Below are 11,555 nucleotides of genomic sequence, written 5' to 3' on the forward strand. Positions count from 1 at the left end.
GGAGAATAATTGTAACATTCAGACCTTGTAAGTTCCCTTTTTCCCCTTACTAAACAAAAAATTCTTCCATTTTGGTCGTGTGGCTAGTATGCGGGGCGTACTCTATGAGTGTGCTTAGCGTATTAGCTAGATCTTGATCGTGGGCATCGACCACGTAAGCTGGGAGTACGTGGGTTACGCTGGTTGTACGCTGGCTTGGGACAAACCCTAATTTTTAGGGTTTGTACCCTATTTAAGCTTCTTAAACCCATCCCCTGACCATTTTTCATGGGACAAACCCTATTTGCTTGCGGTCTATTTTTCAGGAGTCTAGTTACCAATGTTGGGTATCAGTAATGGAATCTCGAGTCATGAAGTTCATTGTGAATGTCTCGAGTGAGTTTTCAGGTGGGGGTACACCTAATCTGATAAGGGATTTGGATGCATCATGAGAATTCTTGGGGTGACCATCCTTATGCTCGTGATGACTTGTCAGGAAGTCAAGTGCATATTTAAGGTTGTTGGGCACAACCTACGGATTGGGATTGGTTGAAATTCACGATCGGTATATTTTGAGTATTCCTTATGCATCGTTGAGTGGTGTTCCTAGTCAGGGACTAGGGGAGGGTACGACGAATGAATGATCAGCAGTCCTAGGGAATAATTTCTGGAGTTTAAATTGTCGGGTTCCAATTTTTGAGAAGTTTCTTACTTTGAGTGGTTATCGTTGTGATTTGAGGTGTTCCAGCTGGGAAGAGTAAGGTAGTCGTTTCAGTTCTCAGGAAGAGAAATTGGGTTTCTTTCATTGGCTGAAGGCAGAGTGTTAAGGTTCATTCTTTAGGAGGGATAAATGATTTCAGCTACGATGGGGTTTGGATGGCAGGGTTGGGAGCGGTCATCGGTATGGGATGAATCCTGGATCTTAAATGGAATTTAGGAAGTTTGGGCAAGATCGAATAGCATGGCAGAGGAAGTAGTAATGAATGTTTTTGAGGACGAAATCTAGTTTAAGTGGAGGAGAGTTGTAACATCCTATTTCAAGAAGTTTCTTATTTTGGGATTTTGGAAAATAAATAGATCAAGTAAAGGCATTAGGCTTTAAGGGAATAAGGCATTAGGCCACCCTATGGAGGTTAAGTTGTTTACATAGGGTGCAAAACCCTAAAAAATTAGGGTTTCATTCTGCCAGTCCTACTCGTCGAGTTGAGGCTCTCAACTCGTCGAGTAAACTTCACAACCCGCGTCCAATCTCCATTCCTACTCGACGAGTTTGGGGCCTCCAACTCGTCGAGTTTCTATACAAAAATGAATAATTTTTTTAAATCAAATACGTACCAGGAACCGAGCATTACAGAAACCCTCATCGACGAAGCAACCGACAATAGCCCCACTGTTGCTCCCATCCTTCTTTCTTTTTCTCTGAAACAGTCGAGCACTAGAGGTGCTTTCCCAATCCACCTTATCACTGCTTCCTTCAACCTCCTTCTATGATCAATAGAGGACCGAAGTCTTTCCTCCTCCTTTGTGTGTTGTTGCCGATCAGACCAAAAAAAGAAAAAAAAACCGTTAGAGCAACCCTTCATTGCATGCTCTCCCTCCCTCAACGGATCTGTTTTGTCGTCTCCGATCCACTACCACTTTTCCTACTTCGATCACGCTCCAGCCTGATCAAAAGAAGACGAAGACTTGTTACCCTTTTTTGTATTGTTTTGCCCAAAAACAACCTCTTGTTGAATTACTTAACCAAATTAGTACCTTACTGATTTTAAAAGGCAAAATCAGCCCCTTATTTGATTAATTTGACAAGAACAGCTCCGTAAGGTATTTGTATGATCAAAACAAACATTCATTTGGTAGTTATTGAACAAATCATCCCATCCAATCATTATACAAGATTTAAAATAACCATTTTGATTTAAATCATTACACAAATAACCCCTTTAGTTTAGTTTGTTACAAAATAGTCCCGGAAGTGTTTCAAAGTTCAAGAATTGTTGAATTTCGGTTTTTCACATAAAGCTTCACCAAAACAAACATAGATTGAGATCACGCATCGAATGTGAGTTTCTATGACCCCTCTTTTACGGTTTTCTTGTTTGGGGGAGAATACACACGTTTATATTGAAATTTTTGATCATATACAAGTTTTATACATAAAATGGCATCATACTTTGTTAATGTTTAAAAGATTGTGAAATAGCAACTTAAAATGTTAAAAATCACCAATATATCTTCTAAGTATTAAGTAGGATGCTATAAATGACATCCTTATATTTTGTGGTGATATATGATTATAAAAGTTAAGAAAAACCATAAACTCATAAGTAGATTCCTCTAATGATTCAAGTTAATATGACGACTTATAAGACTATAATGATTGTACATACAAGTTTAAGTATGTTAGGAATGTATAAAAGATGTAACTATAACCATAAACATTATTTATGCATAAAAAGAAAGTACATTACCTTAAATGGTGAAAAAACGAAGCCTAAGAAAATATATAATTATTAGTTAACATTATCAAAAATTAACTCTTATTATATAAGGTCATGTAAAAGTGAATTCAAAAAATGATTCACTATATTTTATATTAATTATAATAATATAATTTATTTGTACTAAATTATGGATTTTGTTGTATATTATAACATTATTAGTTTCAAGATTTAAAAATTGTTATTTTCGAAATTATATATTGTATTAATTATGTGACTTATTAGTTTTAGAGGAATTATTGGTTTCACAATGGTTGAAACCTTGAAAATATCATAAATGTCACCGTTGTGCTCCCTAAAATTTATAACGATAAATAATAAAAATGTGGAAATACGTTAAGTCTTACGAATCTCAAATACTAAAAGAATTCAATTAATAATTATTCCTAAACCTCAAAGAATTATAGATGTTCATTGAAATTATAATGGAAAGTTTAGGATTAGGATGCCTAGACTCATTGTTAGGATCCAACACTCTCGAGTCTCTCTGTACAAGTTACGTTTGTTTTTGAAGCCATATGAGTTAAGATCATTCCCTAAGCTATATGTGCTATGTTGTTGTCTACACTAAGACTGTGTGTATTGGTAAAACTCATCTGTGTCATAATTTTTAATTCATGTGGAAAGAAGAACGACATGTATAAGATTCATATTAATGGACTTATACGGTTTGACCGCCCGCCTGGTGTTGCTAGCTATAACTATCGCCTTACGATTCGAATTAGGCGCTGACATTCAGTCTTTGCTTATCGCACTGTACATTAAAACGTTGAGAATGACTATCAACACACTCTTTTCTAGAACTAATGTTGTGGTATAGTGTCATAGTTCGGTTATGAGCTCATTATATAATTCTAGAGTTTGTCTAGTTGCTGTATAGAATTAAAATAGGATTTATATGTGGATTTTTTTTCACTTATACTAGTTTGAAGATATTGTATGTAGTGGGATAGTTGGGGCTTAAAAAGATTAGTGTCACTATCAAAATTAAGTAAAACGATACTTTATAATGGAGACGAGGAGTTTTACGGCCATATTCCAGCTAATGTCGATATTTCTGGAAAAATATATTATATATTTTTTTTGCAGATAATTATATTTCATATAATTATAGTGAGAAAACACAATGTTTAGGTGGGAAGAGTTTACCCCACTAATTAGGTGTCGGTTCCCAAATTAAGTAATATAACACTTAATAAATTCTACGACATGACCATACAAAGTTTATAAACTGATTAACAATGAGTTATTCATATAAACATTACCATCTCTTGTACGAAAATTTAAAGGTGAAAAACAGTTAATCTTATACTTTAAATAGGGAAAAAATAACTGCATTTTATATATGTTGATATTCGAAAAATATTTATTTAAAAGACACTTTTGGATTATAAAAAGCCATGGAGTCAAAACCTGTAGAACTCACCAACAATCTTTGTTAACGTATCTTAATGCATGTATTCTCAGATTTATTAACAGATCGGAAGAGTTTGCATAGAATACTTTCTGTTATTTTACTACACCTTTGTAAACACCGAATTGTTAGGCGTGTGTCGTGATTTAACAATAGCCACTGTCAATGTAATTTTTATTTCAATAATAATAGAAGAGTATATTTGTATTGTTCAATGTATGTTCAATGTATGTTCAATAATTGTGATCACTGATTTACATCACACACTTCAACGTTTCCACCGACAGCCGAGGGTGTGACAATCGGTGTTGTAAATGAATTCTCCAAGAAGGCAGTTTAAATCTCTACAACTGAATTCTCCATGAAGGCAATCTAACTTCATTTTGACTTGTTTTTGGTTAAATTGTGTGAATGTGTACACTATTAGCATTGTTATCAAGTGTTGTTGCCAAATAAAGAGAAACTGTGTATTTTGTTTCATATTTGTTTCGTGTAAACGATTTTAATTTATTTCTTTCATATTGATTTAGTCTTGGAAAAACTCTTTCAAGATGTAGTAAAATGAGAAAATATGTGGATCACATCTAAGCTCTAGCTTGGTTTTGGTAAAAAGTAGAGAAAGGTAAATGGTCATTTCCAGCATTCAACATAGTCAGCCAAAGTCGTAATCAAACAACATGATTTCAATCAAAGACAAGTTTGGTCAGAGTATCATACTCGGTCAGCCCTGACTTAATCAACAAATACCAAACCACCCCTTCATCATTAGCATCCTTAATGACATTCCGTCGAATCAAGTCATACAAATACCAATCACCTCCATCCATCGAATACCCTAAGGTTGTACACATCAAATACTATTTTTTGACACTCTTCCATAACCGAGCTTGCATGAAAAGATTAAGAAGAATAAAAATTAAAGCATATGTATCAAGACTCAATCATTACCAATCACCTATCTATTTCCATAATCTTTTCTCTTCTCACCTTATCTTGACCTAGCCTTTTTAATTTGAACTCCCACTTATCATGATGTATCTATTGTGTCAACCTGCAAATACTCTCTCTCTCTCTCTCTCTCTCTCTCTCTCTCTCTCTCTCTCTCTCTCTCTCTCTCTCTCTCTCTCTCTCTCTTTTGAAAACCTAGAAACACAACCATCAACATCACCACACACCCCCACCACACTACCACCGTGCCATCAGACCACTATCTCACCATAATTCTCCACCATCGCACCACTAAAAATACTAACCCCTAGCTCAATGTAGCACTCTTGTTGCTAGAGCTTCATGCATACACACACATAGCCTCCGCTACTAGATCTAAGCACACTCACCCACCACCCGTGCTCGATTTGTAAATCCTAAACACTCATCTATATGGAAACCCTAAAAGATCACCATCAATATCTTTCTTTATAATTCATTGATTTGTTTCCCTAACCGTAGACATATACTGCTTGCCTGTCTACTCCATCCACCCGTTTTGGTTTTTGTTTACAAATTGCTTAAAGTCATCCCGATGAGTTTTACTTTTAGGTTGTTGGATTCACGTTAAAGTTGGTACCCGTTTCAATCTAATGTTTTTGAGTTTTTTGTATCGTGTTAAATTTTTCTTGGAATTATAGATATATATGGGGGTGACCTAATGTTCTTATTCCTAGTTCTTCAATTTTTTTTATCAACTTGGATTTGTCATATCCGGTGGGTTTTTGTCTACTCAAGTTTCATGAAATCGGTCCAACTCCCCCTGTTTCTTCACCAAGACTCTGTATCCCTAGAAATCACATTCAAATTCAAATCATAATTTTAATTTTCAAACCTAACTTGACGCTAATCTCTCCCTCTCCCTGATTCTTAGTTCTTCAGCGTCTTTCATCCCCAAAATGATTTTGATATTTATAGTCTTAATTTCAACCCTGTATATTCACTTTACACAAACATGCCGTCATTTTCTAAAATACTTTTCAAACATCATTTATCCAACCATGCTTAACCCAAAAAAAAAAATTAAGAAGTCATAGATATTGCTACATATACTACAAATTAAATACCCAAGTTTGCTTGTTGGGCCCTCAATGCTACATGGATTAAAAAACAAACGGCTTACATTAGCAAAAAAAAATGGCAATGAAGACTTGCAGTTTAGGTTTCAATCCATGTTAAGCTTCCCATTAACAAGAACTTGCTCGGAAGTTCTCCACCTGATGGAGCTAGATATGTGATTTTCTTCCTGAAATTATAAATACAACAGAAAATTAATTTGTATTCTATATTTAATATTTAATAAGTTGAGAGCTCTCAATCAAACCTTGGAATATCAATATCAGTGATCCAAATAAACCCAGCTATGTTGCTACATTCAAAGCAAATAAACCAAAACCAAAATAGTAAGCATCATATATAATAAGTTTAATTAAAACAATTTAAAAGAATACCTTGAAAGAATCTGATCTTGTTCTTTTGCAAAAGAGACAGCAAGAACTAAATTGAGCAAATCCCTGTTGATGTTTACAGGAACCAATCTCATGGGGTCCGCCACAGGCTGTGCACCAATAGGGAGAGCTGAAGCTGGGGCCTGTGGGCCACCCCCAACTTTATAAATACTCAAATCATTGAAATTCGCTATACTTGAGTGAGGGGAAAGGTCATTTGAAAGACCATAAAAATATTCCTGTAATTAATTTAAAATAAAAACGTTAGCCAAAAAATTATATGATCATCATCTAAACTTTTGACTTATTTTGACTTACTCTTATCCTCTGGCTCCTTGCACTTGCTCTGAATTTTGAATTCCTGGATACAACACCACCTGATTTTTGTAGTTTCACTACATCCACATTAGGTTTTCGTTTTAATACATCTTTTAACATGCTGCAAAGTTTCTCCTGTTTTTTTTTTTAAAATAAAATAAAAAAGTATTAGCAATTTATAGTTCCATTTCATCCATCATTTTATGACATACAAAATGATATTATTAACTTTATGGAGATAACTCTTTTACCTGACCCAACACAAGAACAACAGTAGCCTGGAATGTATCAATTGCATGCAGAAGAAGCTGCAAAGAGACACAAAATGCTAGTCAACAAAACTTGTATTATTGCTTTTAACCCTATACTTAACACTATATACAAAATGAGGACCTAAATAAGACATACATCATAACCAAGTCCATCAATGAATCCCATGGTGTTGATGACCATGCCTGCAGCTCTAGATTCAGGATTCCCAGCAAATTGTCTTTCCAATATCTGTGCTAGCTCCTTTACTAATACCCTATAAAGATCTGCATTAACACTACAAAAACAAAAGTAAGAAATTTTCAAACAAAAACTTATAAATGAGTGAGTATAAAGATTGTTACGTTGGAGTGTTGTGTCCAAAAAAGTAAACAAGAGGCATTTCAAGAGGAATCCCTTCAACAGGGTCAATTGGCATTTCAATTGGGCTAGCAGCAATACACCCAGGGAGGGTTATAGATCCTTGTCCAATGTCCAAATCCACAAAAGTAGGTTTCCATCCTTGTTTGGCTGCCCAGCTAAGAAGCATTCTAGATAATGTACTCTTTCCAGAATCTGTGGGTCCCACAACAATCACCCTGGGACCCTAAAGAAATACAGAATTTTGGTGAAATAGTTATTATTTTGTCATGGAAATGTTATTAGAGATTGAAAGCATAAAGAAAGAAAGGTAAAAGACACCTGGGAAGCATCAGAATCACTGGGAGAGGCTTTTGCACGATTTCTACGCCCTTCAAGTACAGCATGCACGTTTACATAACTGATCATTGGTGTCTTTATATTAAAATAGAAAACAAAAAATTAATATTATTGCACATTAAGAAAGTAAAATACACTGGTGACATGATATAATATTAATATCCTACCTCATCTGCTACATAATCAGTTTCAGTGTTGTCTTGCATTTCAATGGTGGCCCCATACCATGTAAATATCTGAAATTACAAAAAGAAGGAAACTCAAGTATTAGAATAGGACAAGATTCAAGTGATCTTTAATATTCCTAGTGGATTTTTTTTTTTTCAAAGTTGTTAAGAGTTTACAGCAAATTTCATTCTTGGTGGGAAGATGAGCCAATTTTCTGGGGGCATTTCGGTCCCAAATATCTCAGCTGTCCCATTTAGTAGCCTGAGGCGAAGAGAGCTGTTAAAACTGACTTCAATCCTGAGTTCACTTTCTTTCTCCAGTTTCACCTGCTTCATTGCAGGAGAGCTGCCTGAAGCTGCAGGTGGGCCCGAAGGTGTGCCTCCATATGCCATAATTGACTTTATGTTCCAACAATGCTTCTGTTTGCTGATGCAATTACCTTCAAATATCTTAAACAATGTAAACAAGTTAAGTATTTCTATCCTTATTACAGGCACTAGTAGAGTTTTTAAAAAATAAAGGCAGAAAGAAGATGATGTGTTCTGTGATTGTAAATTTGTAATAGAATGGAAATTGTTTGCAAATTTCATTGGATTTATAGACTATACCATCTTATATTCAGAGTCCAGAACGACTACAAAGCCCTGGGTATCATGTTTCCTACTTACCAAGCTTAATTATGCATCCACAAACAGTGTTCGTTCTCACTCTATCAGCTAATGTAACAATATAATCAGAGATACATTCATATGTGTATTGAAACACTATGTCAGCAACTATACATGTGATTAAGACTTATATACACCATCAATTTTCAAATTCAAGCATTGAAATTGTCTACGGTTGAAAACACATAAAAATCACTGTATTCAAATTGTTCTGTGCTCAGAGTTGCTCGTGAAACTTTGCTTAAGAGACATAATTGCAAGATGAAATGGATCACGCATGCAAAAAACCTAATCTAGTAGATCAACTTCATCAATAAAATGCACAAGAACGATAACGTGAAAAATAAATACAAATTTGAGTATGATTCAGACAACATGGTGATTGAGCACAACAGGAAATCTAATAGCTTACAATCGACAACGGCATAACAGAAAAATGAAGAAAACAGAGTGAAACTGACCTGAGAGAATAACGCAGAAGGGTTTAGCAGAGAAAGGGGACGGATGATGTTTGGAAGCCCAACGTGAAATTGGTTTTTGGGGGAAAACGAAGGGGTGTTTATTTGGAGTTTCGGACTTGAGAGTGTAATTTTTGTTCAAAACCCCTCATGTTTCTGAAATTACCAGTTAAACCCTATAATCTTATCGATTCCGACATTGTATTTGAAATTTTCGTGTAACTATCAATGAGCAAAATAATGTGGTTCTATTTTAATTTTATTAATTTATAAGGACAAAGTTTTTTTTTTCTGTCCAAAAGAAACCGAAGAGGCAACAAAGCATGAGGAACTAAAAACAAGGGAAAAAAAAAAAGGAACCTTAAGGACCAAAGTAGATATTACTGTAAACCACATGACAATTAGTGTAATGGACTCTAAAATGAAATTTTAAGGGTCTCGGAATGAAGACAGGGAAGGGGAGACAGCAAAACAGGCGGAGGGCGACGGCGACGGCGATATAGAACGTCGGGCCAAGGCAGACGGCGACGGAGAGACAAGGAAGGGGCGCAGCTGCAGCCGGTAATTTTCTTCTCTTCTTTTATGGTGATTTATCTTGAGACGCTGCAATATATCCTTTATTTTGCTTGAAAAAAAAATCAATAATTTCTTAATTGTTATATAATGCTAATGAGGGGTATACTAAGAGCTTAACTTTTGGAAATCAAGGAGTTAGGACTCCCGTTTGCCATCTCGATGACAATTAAAAATAAGTAAAAATCCGATTTCATAAAAAAAATACTTCAACTTACTTAGGAACGTATATGATTTTCGTTAATACTGTATATTTGAACCAACAGGTTCCTATTTGTTTAAAACAGGTATTTACATTTTCTTTAAATGTTGCTCTAGATATGCATAGCTTTTGGCTACGAATCTTAAGGAAATAAATATATTTGGTTTTGAATTCTACTTTGCAGCATTGTGGAGTATTGATTTTTGAGGAACTCATCAAGATATGAACCAAAATTGGGATAGAATCAGCACTCTTCCTCAAGACATAATTGAAAAAATTCAGACTCTTATGCCAATGCGAGATGCATTAAGGACGAGTATTTTGTCAAAGAAATGGAGGTATTCTTGGGCAAGCATAAAGAAACTTGTATTTGATGAAAATGTGGTTAATGTATATTCTGATAAAGAAGAAATCGATAAATACAAGCTTGTCAATGCAATCTTGCACGTTTTGTTGTTACACAAGGGTCCAATTTTGGAATTCGTTGTCTGTATGGCTGATACGTATATCTTCAATGAGTTTAACCAGATTATACTTCATCTTTCAAGGAGGAATAACCTCAAGATATTCATCTTTGAGATTTGGTCACCTAATAGTCGCGACAAGCTACCCTCTTTGTTCTTTTCTCAATGTTAACATCACTACCAAGACACATCTACAACTCCTTACTAATTGCCCCCTACTTAGGAGTTTACCTTGGTAAGGTCCATAAGCTCCCCACTTCCCCAAATTTAGAGAAAATTCAAGTGAAGGTAAATATAAACTGCATGCTATCACATTTATGTTTATAATGGATTTTCTAGGGATGGCAATATCCATAACACACACACACACGAAACGAAATTAACTTTCGAATTCATGTATGTGTACATGTCAAGTGTAAAAAACACGATGTTGTGTTGTGTACGAATTTTACACGATATTATGTGTTTGTCGGGTTTTTCATGTTTTGTGTGATTAATTATGAATTAAAATAAACTAAAAGGTTTATTTTATTTTATCTTTTTCATTTTTATGTGTTTTTTTAATTTGGTCGTTTTCGTGTTAGTACAACAAAACATGACATAGTTTCGTGATCATGTTATATAAAAATTGTCATGTCGTGTTGTGTCAGCTAAAAACACGACACAACTGTCTGATTTGCCTCCCGTAGGATTTTCACAATTCCATTAATAAATCTGACTTGTTTTTCCAATTAGATGTGTTGGGAACATAGCTAGTGTGCTCAACAAACTTTCACGAAGTTGCTTGGTCTTCAAGTCTACTCGGGCCTCAACTTGGATCATCTTAAAGAATTGGAGATAACAAGATGTCGTATTAGTGCTCTAGAGATAGAGATGGAATTTCTGAAGCTCATCATGGCTAAGTCACCTCTGCTGAAGAAAGCACGAATAGAGCTCAATACATCTGTTTCTAACGAGGAAGAAGTTCAAATGTTTCACAAGATTTGCTACAACTGCCATTTCCATCGTGCATCACCAACAACAAAATTCATTACTGAACGCCCTAAAAATTGAATGTGAAATGTCAATCAAGTTTATTGACACAATTTATGTTGTTGGGTAAATTTAAGGCTTGTAAAAGCACAAGTAATGCCTTTTGAAATTGGCTATTTTGAACCTGATTAATTATGTTTTTGAGTTGATTATGAGTATTTACAGTAAGAGCTTTTACTGGAATAACTTGTGTTGAAGGAAAATAAGCTCTTCCTCTACTTTCTACTCCTTAATATTCCCAAACTCATCATAACCACTCGATTTTGATGTTGGAGCAATAAAACACAACCAAAAGCTAAAAATTGTAAATGGTATAGTATGATTTTAAAACTAAAATCATAATATAAATACAATCACAGTAGATATACGAAATAAAT

At 34.7% G+C, this 11,555-nt stretch overlaps 2 protein-coding genes across 3 annotated transcripts; one reads left to right on the forward strand and one right to left on the reverse strand.

Annotated features, from left to right (window-relative positions):
• Positions 1-5,868: 5,868 nt before the first annotated feature.
• On the reverse strand, positions 5,869-9,050 carry LOC111906788 (protein CLP1 homolog). Of its 2 annotated transcripts, none has more exons than XM_023902559.3 (11): positions 8,911-9,050; positions 7,958-8,230; positions 7,781-7,849; positions 7,596-7,688; positions 7,259-7,500; positions 7,053-7,191; positions 6,896-6,952; positions 6,645-6,779; positions 6,330-6,565; positions 6,203-6,247; positions 5,869-6,124 (listed from the first exon to the last, which is right to left on the reverse strand). In XM_023902559.3, the coding sequence occupies exons 2-11, from the start codon at positions 8,171-8,173 to the stop codon at positions 6,037-6,039; spliced, it is 1,320 nt and encodes a 439-aa protein (XP_023758327.1). In that variant the 5' UTR covers positions 8,174-8,230; positions 8,911-9,050; the 3' UTR covers positions 5,869-6,036. The 2 variants fall into 2 exon arrangements, with proteins under 2 accessions (XP_023758327.1, XP_023758328.1); XM_023902560.3 differs by having other exon boundaries at positions 7,958-8,220; positions 8,911-9,045.
• A 261-nt stretch (positions 9,051-9,311) lies between these two features.
• Positions 9,312-11,346, forward strand: LOC111906787 (F-box/FBD/LRR-repeat protein At1g13570). The gene is made up of 4 exons (XM_023902558.3): positions 9,312-9,468; positions 9,867-10,313; positions 10,797-10,831; positions 10,903-11,346. Exons 2-4 carry the CDS (start codon positions 9,905-9,907, stop codon positions 11,197-11,199), a joined length of 741 nt encoding a protein of 246 aa, XP_023758326.1. The 5' UTR covers positions 9,312-9,468; positions 9,867-9,904; the 3' UTR covers positions 11,200-11,346.
• The last annotated feature ends 209 nt before the right edge of the window (positions 11,347-11,555 follow it).

Source organism: Lactuca sativa, chromosome 4 (assembly GCF_002870075.4).
Source record: "Lactuca sativa cultivar Salinas chromosome 4, Lsat_Salinas_v11, whole genome shotgun sequence".
NCBI lineage: Eukaryota > Viridiplantae > Streptophyta > Magnoliopsida > Asterales > Asteraceae > Lactuca > Lactuca sativa.

Excerpts from the sequence above, each read along its gene's own strand:
- LOC111906787 (XM_023902558.3), top strand. The coding sequence starts at position 9,905 with ATGAACCAAAATTGGGATAGAATCAGCACTCTTCCTCAAGACATAATT. Across the intron at positions 10,314-10,796 it reads CTCTTTGTTCTTTTCTCAAT|CTAAAAACACGACACAACTG; the intron begins GTTAACATCACT and ends GTGTTGTGTCAG. Across the intron at positions 10,832-10,902 it reads AACTGTCTGATTTGCCTCCC|TGTGCTCAACAAACTTTCAC; the intron begins GTAGGATTTTCA and ends GAACATAGCTAG.
- LOC111906788 (XM_023902559.3), bottom strand. The coding sequence starts at position 8,173 with ATGGCATATGGAGGCACACCTTCGGGCCCACCTGCAGCTTCAGGCAGC. Across the intron at positions 6,953-7,052 it reads TTGATGGACTTGGTTATGAT|CTTCTTCTGCATGCAATTGA; the intron begins GTATGTCTTATT and ends GTCTCTTTGCAG. Across the intron at positions 6,248-6,329 it reads CAAGATCAGATTCTTTCAAG|CAACATAGCTGGGTTTATTT; the intron begins GTATTCTTTTAA and ends CTTTGAATGTAG.